General features: G+C 41.8%; 1 protein-coding gene and 1 long non-coding RNA gene across 3 annotated transcripts; one reads left to right on the forward strand and one right to left on the reverse strand.

The window, feature by feature from the left end:
- The first annotated feature begins 337 nt into the window (after positions 1-337).
- Positions 338-10,922, forward strand: LOC145448246 (ADAMTS-like protein 5). 2 transcript variants are annotated; one of them, XM_080326606.1, is made up of 14 exons: positions 338-1,553; positions 2,422-2,507; positions 3,716-4,050; positions 4,522-4,591; positions 4,664-4,763; positions 4,950-5,089; positions 5,648-5,762; positions 5,825-5,911; positions 6,361-6,539; positions 6,688-6,805; positions 6,875-7,035; positions 7,230-7,317; positions 8,714-8,931; positions 9,654-10,922. In XM_080326606.1, the coding sequence occupies exons 2-14, from the start codon at positions 2,451-2,453 to the stop codon at positions 9,834-9,836; spliced, it is 1,851 nt and encodes a 616-aa protein (XP_080182732.1). In that variant the 5' UTR covers positions 338-1,553; positions 2,422-2,450; the 3' UTR covers positions 9,837-10,922. The 2 variants fall into 2 exon arrangements, with proteins under 2 accessions (XP_080182732.1, XP_080182731.1); XM_080326605.1 differs by having other exon boundaries at positions 338-2,507.
- LOC145448247 (uncharacterized) lies at positions 6,420-7,263 on the reverse strand. The gene is made up of 2 exons (XR_013917840.1): positions 7,137-7,263; positions 6,420-7,071 (listed from the first exon to the last, which is right to left on the reverse strand). It is a non-coding gene; the product is annotated as an uncharacterized LOC145448247 (long non-coding RNA).
- Positions 10,923-17,326: the final 6,404 nt, after the last annotated feature.

The raw sequence follows: 17,326 nt of genomic DNA on the forward strand, positions 1-17,326 counted from the left end.
TGTATATTTTGATCAAACGCTTGTGAATCGGAGAAACGGAAGCTGCTTATTATCTCGCCCGGTAGCGATATTTACAATGTACTGTATATTTGCTTTATTCGCTGGATATATGAACCTTTTTGCTATTTGGCATTCCAACTGTCGGATCACCTCATTTTTCATATGGCAACACACATGACGCTGTTAGGCACAGAGTATTGCGTAGCCTTGTGGAACCTACAGAAAGTAGAGCTTAACCATTCACTTGCGAAGAAGTGAGAATGTCGAAAAAGGCTAGTAGCCTGTAGATATAAATATGTAGGATGCGCGAGCTATTATTCATTCGAACCGCTCGGCGAATCATTGAGCGTAGGCAGGGAAGAATTATTTCGCTGTTATACCGCTGCAACCTATTTACAGATTTTACACCAAATTGCTAGGAGGGTATGGTCAAGTTTTCTTCGCCAGACCTTACTTAACTACTTGAGATCAAGCAAGGCAACTGGAGTTTTAGAGTACGAATAGCTTTCTGAGAACATCGTTGCAATACCTGCATTACAATCACTACTCAGGCGTACTAAGTGCTAACATTCCCACTGTAATATTTCGCTAGTTGCAATCAGAGGAAAGGATGCACGAAAATAATCCTTCAATAAAACCAATGGCAGTTAGAACCCAGAAGTGTAGCATTCAATGTACATTTCCACGTCGCACACGGGCGCTGAATTCGAGTCTGACTCTGGCCAACTGTAATCTAGGACCTAAAGTTGAATATTTTTGTAGGTTCCTCGCCGTCGCTCAATTAGTTAAAAATTTGCTTGTAATGTTCGAAATTCCGGCACAGAATTGGATGTTTACAGTACGGCCTTACAAATCTAATTGGTATGACCCGTGACCAACGGCTAACTAAAGCAGTTTTAAAAGACCCAAAGTTACGAATGAAACTAGAATACGCGTTGCAAAACATTGCAACTTGTCGGATGTCTCGACTGCTCATCAGATACGACACATTCTGGAAATTAACGCCGCCTAGCCGGCACCTCCAACGCGGCAAAATACCGCTTCAATGGCGATGTCTATACGGGTGTTTATTTTATATCAAAACCGACGACTTGGTACAATACATTCTCGTTAGGTGTGATTTACGTCTGCTCAAGCAGGAGATAAAATCAGTGAGTGGATTTAAGAACGATAGTATTCAGCTTTAACGTTCAACCGGGCATAAATCGTCTGAACAAATCATTGCCGAAAATCGTGCTGGCATCGCACCGTCGTAGACGCGGTGTGGATACTATCCCGAAGTAGTTACATACGACTAATGATATTAAATCAAATGAGGTAGGTGAGGTGGATACAGCATTTGAGCAGCTTCTGACAATAATAGAAGTTTAATCATACTGTCGCATCGTCACCAGCGAGAGCAAAGTTCGAAAGTTCGATTCAGCTTTCTCAGACAACTAATTTGTTTGGAGCATACCAGTAATTGGCCCGAATTTATAAAACGTTTGCCGTGTTGTCTTCGCAAGAATGGTTTCAAGGAAACATTCGCCGTAAATTCGTAAATTGCTATACAGGCGCGGTATGCTTAGAGTATATACGGTTTCCTCGTATGGTGTCAATTGTTATGTTCTATTGTCTTGAATTTATTGTTTTCGACAATATATATTACGTAAGACGTTCCGAATTGACGAGGGTTACGGCGTGTATCTATATTATGCAATTGTATGGGTAACGTGATTAAAACAAATACTACTACCATCCCCAGCGTGGGATGTGAACAAAGCAAGGAGCGGTTAAACGGAAATATTCTGGGATACGTGAACGCCAGGAGGAGATGTACGTGTCTTCGCCAATATTCGATCAAACGTACACAAATCGAATAGAGCAAACCCCGCGTCACATTTCGCGCAACACCCACGACGTTGTTTTGTGAAAGTATACGCAACGTAACTACGCTACCGATATTAACCAAGACGACGCACAGTTTACGAGGAACAACAGAGGCGTCGCTACGTTTTTCGTGCTCCAAGTTATCTCTTGACGTGTTCGTCAATACCATGTTGGTGTCCGGCAGTAAACCGCGTTGAAAAGCTTGCCGTGATAGATAAGGAAGATTTATGCATAAACCTAAAACACGAAGACTAAGATCTACCATGGTAATTGTCAGATGTGTGATATCGTCCTTGTTCCCACGGTTGTGACTTGTGACAGATCTATAGCCAACGGGCTGCTATTTTGTTATTAATCCGGGGTGCATAAGCCAGATGAGACTTGGTAGCCATTAATTAATTAATCAGAGTCATGACAGTGCGAAACAACAGATATGTCGGTCAGGGTCGGCAGCCAGTTTGTAATTACAGCTAAAAATAACATTATCTTAAATTGTTTTGTATCACTCAAACCGTTTTACGAACAGTATGTTATAATAATAATTATTTTCAGATCATATGATATAATATTACATCACAAGGATGGGTGTTTGTGTCCTTTTGACGTTTGCCTTGCTGTTATCCACGTCGTTGGCACTGGTAAGCAATTTAGAATATTCTGCATTTTTAACGCAGGCAATGTCAATGCGGCACTGCACGGTGAGCAGCGAACTCGTCTTTTTGTGTCCCTGGCAAAAAGGATGCGTTGAGGCAAGCCCGTGTATGAGACAATTTGAGTAAACTCCCAGTTTTTGAAAAAAATTATATGAATGGCCGAAATGAGTCGTAGGTCGTTCACACCAGAGAACATCAAATAGAGCATGATTTTCAATGGATTGTATATATTAGTTAGCTGCATTCTGACCCGGTATTTCAGCGAGTTTAGCTCAAGGTCCGCTTTCTGCTAGTTTTGAGGTTATACTATCAATAGAGGGCGGTTTACCTAGCTAGCCATTCTCGGAATTTTAGCCCGCATAACTCTCGTGAGAAGCAGCCGTTAGCGAATCAAATGCTAGTGTTACATGGCTATGCCTTGTTGAATTTGAATCGTCCGGGCTGAATTGGCGAATAATGACCTGTCGTGAGCGTAGTCCTTGACAAACAGCTCGACAATTGTAAATGTGTTTACGCAGCTTACAGGAATTCTATCGTCGCATCGCTATGTATTCATAACCAAGTCTACAGTTAGAGCTATAACGACGTGCAATCAGCTTAATACACATTTTTAAAAAGGTCCAGTTTGCTCTATACGATGCCTATAATATAATTATGTTTTGCCTCGATACATTGCATATTTCTATAATGTAGCAGGTAAACAACACCGAAAATAAGTGAAATAGAGTGATTTGAAGCATGGCTGATCAGCCGTCAAAGTGCCACGATTACATTCAAAGAAAAGTAATCAAAATCACAATCGTACAAAAGTAGTCAAAATGTGTCAGATAGATCCCTCTGTAGATCTGAATCTGTGCAGATATTTCTTGAAGTCGGAATTTAGTTATCTAGCAACCAATGGCGTCGTGTGCGATTCTGACCAACATCAAAATATTATCACGTGACGTTAGGGAATGTTTAGATTTATACCATCATTTTTTTACTAAAAATTATTTTCTTTTTCGAAAAGCTATCGCTCTCTTTTGTAACCTATATACATTCCAAATATTATAGCATTGCTTCGCAGAACACATTGAACTTTAGCACGCGATATTCATATAGTTCTATGATTGAAACCACTCTCACAACAAATGTGGCTCGTAAAAATGTTGTATTTAAAACCCCCATTCATAAGGCTTGTCTTGTTTTTCCAGGGTAAGTCGCACGCACGCGACGGAAGGCCTATTCCAAAGAAGAGCACGAGAGACGTGGGAACAGTTGTCAAAATGAAATATTATCATCCGATCAAAATCGCGGAAATCGAAAAGAGGGTTCCGGAATTGCGTGCCACCATAATCGAACACAAACCGGACGACGGCTACCATCTGGGAGCGGATTTGATCACGCCCAATCGACACTACGAGCCAGCCGAAATCAGTGCTCCACTAACAGATGGGGGTATCTCTTGGAGTGCGTGGACAACGTGGGGAGAATGCTCGCTGTCTTGCGGTGGCGGGGTGTCATCGAGGACGAGGATTTGCGTGTCGAGGTAAATTTCCTATTTCTCTTTGAAAATCCTTTTATTAAGTATCGGAATCCACTCGCATACAACGTAAAACTGTGCTTGTGTATTGACCAACGGCTGATAGTAAACCATTGGCCGAATAAATTAAGACAATCATACTTTACTCACACACACGCACCGTCTTTCTTCGTCTCGTACCACACTTGGCTTTAGCTAGCCAGAAATGCCGTGCATCGTCACCAGGTAATTAGATTAACGAGATAGTACACTCTCATTCATCCAGAACGTGGTTTCTTATAGCATGTTTTGATGCATGCGCACAGTTCCGCATTCCGAAGAATGATACAGATGCGGAAACTACACGCGTCGATTCTTGTCGCTTTAAATCGCATGCATGACAAAAATAAGTGCTCGTGCCCGTGTACTGTATTGTATAATGCAGCTATGGTTAAAATATACTATATCCACATCTAAACTTGGTCGCTCTCTTTTCAGGTATGCAGCGAGCGAAATAGACCTCGCGTGTGACGGACAATCTGTTGGGTATCGACTTTGCAACACTCAGGTATGAGGCGTGATGCCTTCACCCATAAGTAACGTGCTATGTGTGTCTTATATGTCAAATTCATTCACTTAGGATTGTCCCAAAGGCAGTACCGATTTTCGCTCCAAGCAATGCTCGGAGCACGATGACGAGCCATACTTTGGACAAAACTACAAATGGACTGCATTCAATGGTAAGTAAAGTCGGTACATGTCGTCCTGCCGTATCAATTTCCGTTTGTCGTCATAATGTAACAAAGTAGCTATTTTGTGACGATGACAATAAACTTGAAGCAGCAATATGTTTAGAAGAACAAGTGTTTAAATGTGTATCGCAAATTATCCACGAGCATGGCGCATTAGTGCTGATTGTTTTGCAGGACCAGATGGTAGCACTTGTGAGCTGCAGTGTCGCGCTGAAGACATGTCAGTGTATCATACAACATATTTGTCATTTGGATCGGTCCGAGACGGCACGAAATGCGGAGTTGAAGGTGTCTGCATAGCAGGAGAATGCATGGTAATTACAAACGATATGTTCGGTCTCTATGAGCAGACATTTAGATGATTTGGATGGCGTAATTCGAAGTAGTCACAGTTACTTATTCACGATTTGCACCATGGTATTCCTTTCTCTGGAAGATCCATAAAGTCAGTGAACCTCAATAGAGTTCAAGGCCAGAATGCAGCGAATTCAACAGGAATTATGTTCGTGATCATGCCGAGATTCTACTTGATCCGTCAAGTTATGCGAGATAGCGAGTTATATACGCATCATTTCTTAAAACAACCGCCCCTTCAATATGGTAAAAGATGTTGCGGTGAACATCGCCGAAGGTTGAAATTTTCAAAAGTATGCGCAGATTGCCATCTATATTAGAACTATCTGCGAAAATCTGAAACCTTTGAACGAAATTGGTACACTTTTGTATCAATTTAATCTTTACGCAGCGGAATAATACATCAAACTAACACCGCGAATGCAAGAATGTAAATTGTCCAATTTTGTGAACACAAATGCGTTACCGATTCAAACCCAGCATGTATATTGAAATGTCTCACACTTGACTTTCATCAGGATATCGGCTGCGATGGAGTCATCGGTTCAAACCGAAAGAAAGATCAGTGCGGGGTTTGCATGGGGGATAACTCTACGTGTGTTCAGATTTACAACACGGTACAACACGTAGATGGTAAGTTCATTTAATCCTGGGTTAATGCCGACTGCCTGCAACGCCTTTTATTTGCCTTGCAGGTCGCTCACCAGATTATCATCGATTAGCCGACATACCGATCGGAGCAACAAATGTCATAATCAAAGATTACAATAAATGCCATCTCGGTAAGCAGTATTTCCTTCTGCTTATCTGAGACGATTTAAATAGAATACAACACTCATATGGGAATCGCATACGTGTTTGCAAAGTTTCCCTGAACAAATCAACTTCAAGTTACGTTGAAGTGTTTGGAGAGTCGAACCACAAAAGCATATATTGACAGACATATTCGGAATTTAGCAAGTCACACACGCGATCAACCTGCGTCGTCAGTCACCCAAAAAGTGCTTACCCCGCTAATGTTCGACACCCAGTTGTATAACCATCTACGAAATGAAAAGTTATCGGACCATTGTTTACCCTAGTTGACGTATCAAAATTGACTATTATGTATATATGATCAGACGCCGTTGAAAACTCCCTGACCACATTCGGTTATAAGAAGATATATCTCCAGAATGAAATACCATACCAATTTAAATCATTTACAAATGCGACGCATGTTTTCATACAGCCCTGTTCGAAATTGATGAAGACGATAATCAGAACTCGATAATCAACGGAAATTGGCTGATCAACTTCCCCGGCCAATACGACGCTTCTGGCGTGTCCGTGATATACGACAGGGTCGGAGAAAAGGAGTCGATCCGAATTCTTGGACCAACTAAGAAAATCATTCGCCTGATGTCGTTGGTACGTATACAGAGTTCACGTTTTCTAGTGATTGACGATATATAATATAGTAGTATCGGAATCTATACTTATCATAAATATCTTCGACACTTCTGACACGGACAACCTTAGTTCGGCAATGTTTACCCTTTCGTTAATTCCGTTTCAGATCGTGAATAACAAAAAGCAACCTTCCGTGGAATACGAATACTGGGTTCCAAAGTCCTCCTCCGACGCCAGCACGGCTGCTTTGGGAACTGGCCGACGGGTACTAGCCCCGCAAATAGGTATGAGAATTTGAACGTTTCAAACTACAGCGCATTCCAGCAACGCTCAATTTTCACACGTCTTTCCAGACTATCTACAACTTATCAAAGATCATGGCTTCGATGTCCCGGATTTAACGGACAATACCCCCGCGCCCACGAAAGCTACCACAACCACTGTTCCTTCTACTACTACAACAACAACAAAAACTACCACGACAACAGCTGTGCAAAGTTCGTTCGAGAAAGAGGTAGGGCAATTTAAGTTTCCATGTAACGTGCCAAACCTCAATATGACAAGTATACGCCACAAAATGCACGGCTTAGCATCTAAATTATACCCTAGCAATACTGTTCTTGGAATGCGAAAGCTAACTTTTCACGGTTCGATTAATGTGACCCCGCGTGCGCATGATTGTAACCGACTGTTGACGCATATCTTCAGACTGCAAAATCGAAACCTTCCGTCCGACCGGCCCAGTGCAGCAAGAAGCTCGGAGGGAAAAAGAAACTTCTGTGCGAAAGCGATTTCGGTAAGTGTTTTACTGTTCCATCATATATTTCTTAATATAACAGTGATCGCATATCGACGTACATAACCGTAACATTCACACACACGAACCAATGAACTATAATTATGCTGTGTTCTGTGAAATAACGTAGGTATTTCGTGGTTTAGCTCCACTTTCGGGCACATCGAGAAGACGGTGAACGGAGCTAATGAAACCATGACGAAGTTTCACCATTGCAAATCTGAGCCTCAACCCAAACGATGGTCATCACCATTTGATCGTCAATTTTCCCAGCCGCCCCTCTTACATTGCAAAACAGTCCCTGTCAATCGCATTATATCGTCAGAATGATGCGACAACAAATACAATTCACCACCTTGGCGCGAACCTGTTTAATGAATCGCAGTGTGATGTACACAATGCGATCAGATAAGCGGACACAATGTGAGACTTGTTACCTGTCACCGATAACGTATTAAAACTTCAACAAGCGTGGCTTCAAAATGAGGGCGAATGAATGTCATTTCTCAAATGAACTCGTAAACATTTACACAGGATCTTATGGATTTGTGATAGCGATCTCAAAATCAATTTCAGGCGTACACTCGTACAGTATCTGAAGCTTTACACAACGTAATTCAATAGGGTAAAGTGCCAGGATTAAGCCTTTGAAGATGCCCGTTTGAAATCGCCATTCAAAAACAGTTGGTAGAACGTAGTCGCGAGCGAGTGCTCCTCTCAAACATATCAGCTTTGCTTATCGTATGCTCACAGTAAAATTGATGATACCGAATCTAACTATGTGACAAAACATATCGTTTACCATCTCCCATTCCATCTACATGAAATCTAAAGTGTAACATCGTGTTATTGAATCCGATATCATAAGTTATGCACGCGGGATTAGATCATTACAACAAAGTTGTGATAAACAACTCATTCTTGTCGTCCATGTCTCAAACGCAGGGTAAATAGAAGTTTGAAATGATATAATTGGTGTTGACAATAGCCGTATCCCTGGTATCCTACAATACATTTCATTCACATGTAAAATGCATTTCTGTACCCATTCCGCATCCATCTTCGCCAGTAATGTGGATTGAGCAAGTAGCTTATAGGGCTTTTTAAATTTTGGCATTGTTTCCCGTTATCATATAAATCTTGTTTCAACAACAGATTAGGAGGCATTTCGCTGTCGGACGGATCTTCATAAAACGCGAATGTATATAGGTTTTGACTTTGCGGCATAAACACGAGCTATATTTAAACGCGCAACCCACCGGAACTAACACCAATCGAGATGCAAGTTCAATATAAAATCATCACGCACCCTGATTACAAACCGTCGCTTCGATCGGTCTTATGAAATACACTATCTCCCAACAAATGTTTTCACTGACTCTATACTTCGTTTCAGCTGTCGAAATTCGCATACTTCCGTGGCCGCACAGGGCATTCGGCCGGTACATTCGCTACCCAGTCGAAATACTTCACAAATACAAGACAAACATCAGACTATCGCAAAGAGAATACATCCTGATGCCCAGTGCGTGTTACGGCAAATTGCAAGCCAACGACGTATACTTTGTCATGGGACGCACTCGACCCAAAACGATCGCCAGCCGCCCTGGAATTGTAAGTATAATCCGCTGAGAATGTTCACGGACTATATGGAAAACAATATTTCCGCGTAAAACCGGTTCAAACACTCGATCACCCGTGCAAGAAAATATATTAGAACCACTTATCGGCGTGATCTTCAACTCGTATATAGGTCGAATTGGTTTATACTCGCAACAACGTATTTACCGTAAAATACCGTATTCGTTAATATGTCAATGAGAAAGCGGAGGAGACTGCAATATATTGTTCACACCAGTGTTCTCCAGAAGTAACGTCGTAAAAAAGTAGATTTGATTAAGTGGGCGCATACAATTAGCAGTTAATCAGAGGCGGTTAATTTCGAAATCGAAAATGCGTGCCCGCGACTAACGCAAAATGACTGACGGCTCTAAAAATTGCTGCAATCTTCGAAAATATATTGGGCCGTGATAAGCGGGCTATTTCCCACAAACAGCGCGACTATTTACAGGCATACGAGTGATTCAAACTACTTCATAGTTTTCAAAATTCAAGGTGTAAAAAGCATGTAGTATTTCCAGAAAAAAGAGTGGTAGTATTTGTGTGGATGTCGTCAAAGAACAAAGTATCTCGAGTAGGAAGCGCAATTTGGCGCAAAACTAGGAGTACTCCGTTGCTGACTACCTCTGCCAACCATAGTGACCGGGGGATTTCACGAAATATTGAAAATATTGCTGAAAATATTCCGGAAAACTTAACCATTTCTTTTCTCCTAGGCATCGAACCGAGTCGCAGACCGTTACCGCCGCGAATTCGTTCTGATCGGCCACACCGGCATCTCCCGCAACCTGTCCCACAAACTGCACTCCAGAATGGCGAAATTGTCGCGCCGCGCGAGGTGCAAAAGATACAAACACGTCCCTGCCAGGTTCGGTCGGAGAAGAACGAACGTCGGTTGATGGGCGTTCTCGAAACTACATGCAAGCCGGGATTATCTCATGAGATTTCCGCGCAAAAAACGTTTCGCTCGCTAGTGATGGCACGCTCTACGACCGGAGTCTAGACAGAAGCAGGCGTCTGCCTGGGGAAGACCAGAAGCCATCGACACACGCAGCGACTTGAGCCTGCCGACGTAGGCCTAGAATTCTTCTCGCGGTTTCTCGCTGTTGAACACAAGGAACAGTGAGATTATAAAACCGCTCTGTCTGTGGTCACCATCTATCCAGCAGTTCAGCAGCAGCTGCCCTATTTTTTCAACCTTTTAAAAAAATCTAGAAACGTTATTTTCTGTTAAAAAAAGAAAGATTTATACAGTAACCGGTAGTCAAAATGATAAAATGACATAAATACAACACACTATAGACATGATAGCACTTAATTAGTTATTAGATATTCAGTTATTGTGATGGTTGAGCTTGTTTTTGCTCTGAAAATGTGGTAATTACTGGTTTGGTGGTGGATTGAGGTTAGGGACCCATACTATATACCATACTTGTCCTCCGGGAAACTTTATTTCTATCACTTGGACTATGTGACTTAGTGATTATATAGGGCGTATGTTATAGGTAATGTGTCTGCGTATAATTTGTAATTTCAATTGCGACTTGCCATCCTATAGTTATATATACATAGGCAACGACAATGCACGAACTGCGTTGGATACCTCTCATTCATACGGTCGAGTGACATTGATTGATTATGCGACGGGCGTCTGATTTCGCTGTCGGATATTTCGTGGAGTGCAGTGTTAGATTAATAGATGGTATGTCCAATTGGGAGATATATGACGCGACTGCATGTGCTCGGTTCAGCGACAAAATGGGTATATATACATGCCGCCACAACGCCCGCCTCTTTGGAGGTCAGATATGTTTTTCAATTAGTTCTTTCAACTTGCTACTTCTATTCCGCCTATTTCTTGTATATATTGCACATCACTGCATATGTTTCATGCCGACTCTTTCGTTTAGTGGATCTTTCAGGTATGTTTCTGACATTTTCACGTTTCCTGGCCTTCCTCAAAATAAATCTATGCAAGCCATGAACTCGCGAATGATTGAGAGTCAGGAGATGTTAAGACGTATTGAAGGCAGGGTGTGCGCCGTACGCACTACGCATATTGCAGCAGGACAGTGGACAGTTGACAGTGGACCCTGTCTTCAATACTTGACCCTTATTATAGTATAATAAGTGCTGTGGTCACCCGTACGACTGGATTGTAAAGTTAAAGTGCTTTGTGAAATCTGGGAGGCACGTATTACCATGCCCACAGTCCCAAAAAGATGGCAGAGTTGCGCTCCGCTATTGACTGAAAAATGGCTTATCGGTGCAAGCATGCCAAATGCCAATACACATGCCGCATATACAATATACATAGTTTACTTGATATCATGTACTGTACAGACTAGGGTTGGATTATCCGGATAACGGTTAACCGGTTAACCGGTTAACCGGAGGTATTTTCACTATCTGATATCCGGATATTTTTCTGCCGGTTAACCGGATAAAAAAGAATCGCTGCTAATGCATTTTACACGTTTTAGTAAGCTTCAATAAGTCGTATTCAGTGTTGGCGCGGCCGATTTACGAGAAGCGTGTTGCCAGTTAGCGAGATGCGTCTGTACACATTGCACAATGTAATGTGACGCGATCTCCTGCTGAGAAGATCGTTAAATTAGGTCATTGATTGCCGCGCGCTCGGCTATCGTGTCTGGCCTGATTTATCGCGTCTTCAACAAGCCGATAGTTCCACTGGATTGAAGAATCGCATCTGCAATAGGCCATGTGCAGTGTACACACTATTCCATCGCTGGCCTGCACTATCGCATCTTCATTGGCTTGGTGCTCACGATATTATCGTTGACCTACACAATCGCATCTGCAATAGGCCTACGAACGATATAATCGCTGGCCTAACCATCTCGGACCCAGCATGCATTGGCTCCTATCTCTCGATGGCTTGTTGACGATATGCCGTTAAGTGTATTCTAATTAGCGATTCTGAGAGTGACACCGCGAAACTGAATGACATCGAATGTTCGCAAAAATGTGCGTGCGTGCAAGCATAATTGATTTCCGCTGATGATTAATTCGAAAAAAAAAATCGAAACCCCCTGATTTTATTTCAATCCCCCTACATTTTCGGCTGGCTGCGTGCCTGATCACGTGAATTAGAGCGAGGTATCATGTCGGCATCAATTCCAGTATCAGCTAGTCGTCCTTCTAGTACTGCAAACCTAAACATAAGGATGTAAAGCCGTTGAAGTTTCCGGCGTACGACCTGCCAACCTTTTGACTCTCTACGAAGCGCTGCTTTCTATTCAGCCCACTTCTGTGGAAGCTGAAAAAGCATTCAATGAACGTGAACTCTTTGTTACAAAATTCCGGTCCCGGCTACAGGATCCCACAATTGATGCATCTGTGCTTTATAAAGAGGGCATTGCAGAAGCAGTGAACATTAAATTTGCGTGGTTTTTCTCGTATTCGCTCATACTGCGCGCGTATATAGGTAGGCCTACTCTACAATAACACTGTGTAATGATTTTGAGATCCGTTTTACATGCAGACCTAATGAAATCGATTGTCTCACTTAGCAGTTATTATCCGGTTAACCGGTTAGATAAATTCCAAAATATCCGGATATATCCGTTATCCGGATAGTGAAAATTATTGATATCCGAACTAACCCTAGTACAGACCTATGAACCCAGGAATCAACGAAATAATGTTGCCTCATATCCATACTTTAAAGTCACACCATCGATATCAGCAACTCAATTAGGCCTTGTAATACGACAGGTTATGTACAGTACACGGAATTAGAATTACTATGAAAGCCGGGCCATCTCTTTATCCGCCAGTCTTGTACGAGAGGTGTATAGACACTCAAACTAATTCCAACAACAAATAAGCTGGTCAAACAATGCATTAAATAAAACTACAACCACAAATTTAGGCGCGGCAAAGAATCGGCTATGTGCCGCATCTTAGGAACGTATGCGGTTAACCTATGACGAGACCTGATGCAGGATATTATATATCAGTGGTTTTGCGAGATGCCAGCGCGATCAAAATTTGCGGTTTATAGGCGTCTGTGTCTCGCAACTAGGGCTGGGCACAATGATTCAAGTATACTCGAATAAAGTTGATTAAACAACGAGAATATTAATTCGATACTATTGTCCACTGTAGAAGCCTTGAAACCTTGCTTGGCCGCATTGCACCAAACCAGGGGTGACCAACCGTTCCAGCCAAAGGGCCACATTCGATTGACGATTATTGTGCGGGCCACTAGCCGCGCGAAGCGCGAAAATTTCTCGAAGTTCATAGGCCAATAATATTGTCACTTGACTTTATTGCGGGCCCGCTGTATATCGCTGGGCTCAGTTTGCAAGGACTGGACTATTCGGCGCCTGAACAATGGACAATGGACATATCGATATCGAAATCATTCTATGACTAGGTTTCATAGTCGACGGTCTTTCTGCGAGCGCAAAAGCAAGGTCGCATATGTTGAACGACACTTTCTCTCGTAATCGCGAATATAGTTAGACTCTGATACATTTGGCGTTCTCTAATTTTTTACAAAGGGGTAACAAAATTAAAAGCAAGAAGTCGAGTGACAACATGTTGCGCGAAGCGTGTAGAAATAAATCTATCGCAAATTATTCTACTTTATTGTAGTGTACGGAGATCTACCAAAATTTGACTGGCTCATGGATCTGCCAATGCGTCGGAACTGATATTTTAGTCATCACATCTTTAGTGTTGCGTCCAGACTAATCGAATTTTTGGTCGGCCTTGCAAGTTCACAATCTGTGCAATCCATTTTTGATAATATTATTAATTTCAGAAATTACCTCGCGGGCCACTCAAAACCTTCTCGCGGTCCACATGTGGCCCGCGGGCCACGGGTTGGCCGGCTCTGCACCAAACGAAACGTTAGGTTAAGAGCTACGAACGTTACTGGAAATAACACATTTCCCAAGTCATGATCATCCCACAATATTAAGGCAAGGTTTTGAAACTTTTGCAATTTTTTTTACAGCTCCCGGCAGCTCCCTAAATACTCGTAAGATATGTAGAATGCTGTTTTAAGCTGTTGGAAGGAATCCTATAGTGCAACTTTTGTCCATTTTTTATGCAACTTTTTGCAACATTTTGCAACTTTTTCGATTTTCCATGAAAGTATTTTTGATTTTGGTGAAATACACGGCCAAATTCGACTGAAATACCGTAAATCAGCACTGAAGTAACGCTCTTACGGGCATTTCGGGAGCTGAGCTGGAAAGTTGACCTTTTTTTTAGTGGAGCTGGGAAGTTGACCATTTTTTTAGTCAACCGAGCAAACTGTGGTCTTTTAGTGCAACTTTTGTCAAAAATAAATGCAACTTTTCACGGATTTAACTGCAACAAAAACTTGCCCTAGTCCAAGGGTCGTCAACTCAAAACGGGTCGCGGGCCACTTTTCAAATTTCTTAGCGGCCGCGGGCCGCATGAATTCAATATCGATATAAAGCAGGCAACGACGTTTTAAAACTCTACGTCAGTACCACGCTGTGCTACCTAACATAGGCGATGGGCATAGTGACCACAAAAGAATTAATATTTTGTTAAAGGAATAAAAATACAACAAAAGATCACTGTCATCAATTTCGTGTTATTTTGAATTCTGAGCTGTGCATGATACATGGAAACGCTTTTTGAGGCTAGCGAGATACGTTAATAGCTGAAAGACCATCTCCACGTAAAGCTTGATCTTTTGGGGAGGCCGTAAGCCAGTGGCTCTCAAACCTTTTTAGACATGCCCCCCTTTACGATACTGAAAAATGACGCTCCCCCCTTATCGTCATATCACAAAATACATCCATAATGCTAGCAATCCCAACGGATAGTTTAATGGCATGGATGATTATGAATGTTGATGAGAAAATTCTATAATATGAATTTGGGACTATACAGATGCACAGAGCAATAGCTATAACTATGAATTCGAGGTAAATCGCGCCGAGCGCGAAAAAAAATTCAGTTGACCGCCGCATGCGGCCCGCGGGCCGCGAGTTGGTGACCCCCGCCCTAGTCATTATATTGTGTGTGGTGGCATGAAAGGTACATATTTCAACTTTGACTTATAACATTCTGTTATGAGGTCATAAAGAGTGATACTCGAATACTCGACTTTAAGTATATTTCGTGATTCAAAATCGAATCGCTCAGGTACTCGATTTTGCCCAGCCCTTCTCGCAACCCACGCCTCACTCATCGAAAAAATGCATTTTAAATGTAACGCCATTTGTTTCCTGGGGAATAAATGGCGACAATTACTTGTATTAAGCTCCACTCTTTACAGCTCCAATAAATGTATTACGAAAAGAATTGATTCGGCGTGATTGATCCCACTGAAATTCCTCCTCTTGCATTGATGCCCAATGGCAATTTTTTATGGTCAGGTCATGTCTGCGCCGGACGCTTCTTGGCTAGTAGCGATCGAAGTGGACTTAAAAATATACAAAGATCGCGCGGACCGCTCAAAATGTATTTGAATAATATATTAATTGCACTAAATCCGAAAATGTTACGTAAATCGAACTATCCATTTAGTGCGGCATATACAATACTGGTACCTGAGAACGACTGTTCTGTGCAGTATACTCTGACGGCCTACTACGGAATTTCCACGTACTGAGATTTGAATGCTATACTGACTAGACTTGACTTTCGATTTGAATATCAATATCAAGGGACAACACCGACCCGAAAGCCCATTTCTAGAGCAGCTGAAAGTGAAACAACATTTGTATTATCGAGGTCCAAGATACCCATCAGATTAACCGATATCAGCCTATCATACTATAATAAAAAAGTCTCTGACATATGAAAGCTGTTGATATGAAGCCGATTTGAAATTTCATCAGTCTAAATGTTAATATACTGTACAGATGTACTAATTTATACCACCACCAAATGATATCCCTTGAACTCAAAAAGAATTCCTCGAAAATCATAGGATTTACTCCGATGCTGATGTTTGATGGATTGTGCTTTAACCAATCATTCCGTCAGAGTCGTAAATTAGTCAAAATAACATGTATCAATGTAGGCACATATCACAAATCGGTTTCTCGGACTGATAATTACCAGAACCTAAACACATACTCTAAATTCCGGCCAACAATTACTGTCTAACAATCCTAGATCGCCACATGGAGATAGGGTAATTTTGCCTGGTTTCCAGCTGGGTTGTTAGCGATTGGCACGGCTTAATTTTAAACAAACGATGTGACGCGACGGTTTGCAATCAGGAGATCTGCAAAAAGCAGAGACGAACGAGTCAGCACAGTACCTTTGCCAATTTAGTTTGTTGCTACTTCACCCCAGACATATACAATATACATGTGTAATCATAAGTAATTTCTGTGCTGTAGTAACTACTCATTATCACTCTCAACATCACAATAGGTTTTCACTTTTTGTAAGCAATTAGCTCAGGAGAGAGATGATGGGGATAATAAAAACGATATAAGAGGTCCTTGAACTCATTTGTGCCTTATAGTCCCTAAAATCCTTCGAAAACTATATCACGCACTTGTGCTGCTGACGTCACCGTATCTATTTCTAATCACAAGCAATGCATTTTAATTATTTTTGGGATGCCCTTGAAAAAATGCCAGCAAATGGATGGATATTTAAATTCAAGAGAGAGGCTTGTCAAAAAGAAATGCTAAATCAAAATCTAAATTTTTCCGGGGTTTATACAGCGTAATTTATCTCCCTTTCCCCATCCTAAATGACAAAGCTCCATCTACAGATAAGAGAATATGCGGTCAAACCTTTGCTAGCACCAGGTCTGATGGCTCAGTTGACCAACGCAGAGTGAATACATGAAGAGAATTATACATAGTGACAAATTGCACTACTGCATGGAATTTTGCGGTCACGTGATTACACCTATATAGATGTTAGATTACACTGTCACCGGCGAGGTATTTTCGACGCAACTCGTATTGGCCCCAACCCAGGGGTGTCAAACTCAACTTGCGTCGGGGGCCAGATTTAAACCTTCAGATCGCCCGCGGGCCGGACCAACATGTTACCTCAAAATCCATGCCCTTGTTTTTCATTGAATACTTTATTATCAAGCCTATGTTATATTACATTATATCACGGACCATAGTTGTTCAATTCCAGCAACCCCTTTATTCGCAAACAACAGAATTGCCAAAAGAAATACGATGATCGGTCATTTGAATAACGACATATATCTTTAAATCGCGATTCGGGTTTCTGTGGAGGCCGGGACCTTTTGATAGAGAATTTATACAGCAGTGCGACAACAGATTTATTCTGCCGGGCAACTATATAATTTTCTATATGTATTTTGCATATAACGGTTTCGCATAGGTGTTTTCGCCTCTGTAAATAATTAGGCTTTGGTCCATTAGTCCGGAAC

This window comes from Botryllus schlosseri, chromosome 10, assembly GCF_051294905.1.
Source record: "Botryllus schlosseri isolate E-star chromosome 10, Bs_hap1, whole genome shotgun sequence".
Taxonomy (NCBI): domain Eukaryota; kingdom Metazoa; phylum Chordata; class Ascidiacea; order Stolidobranchia; family Styelidae; genus Botryllus; species Botryllus schlosseri.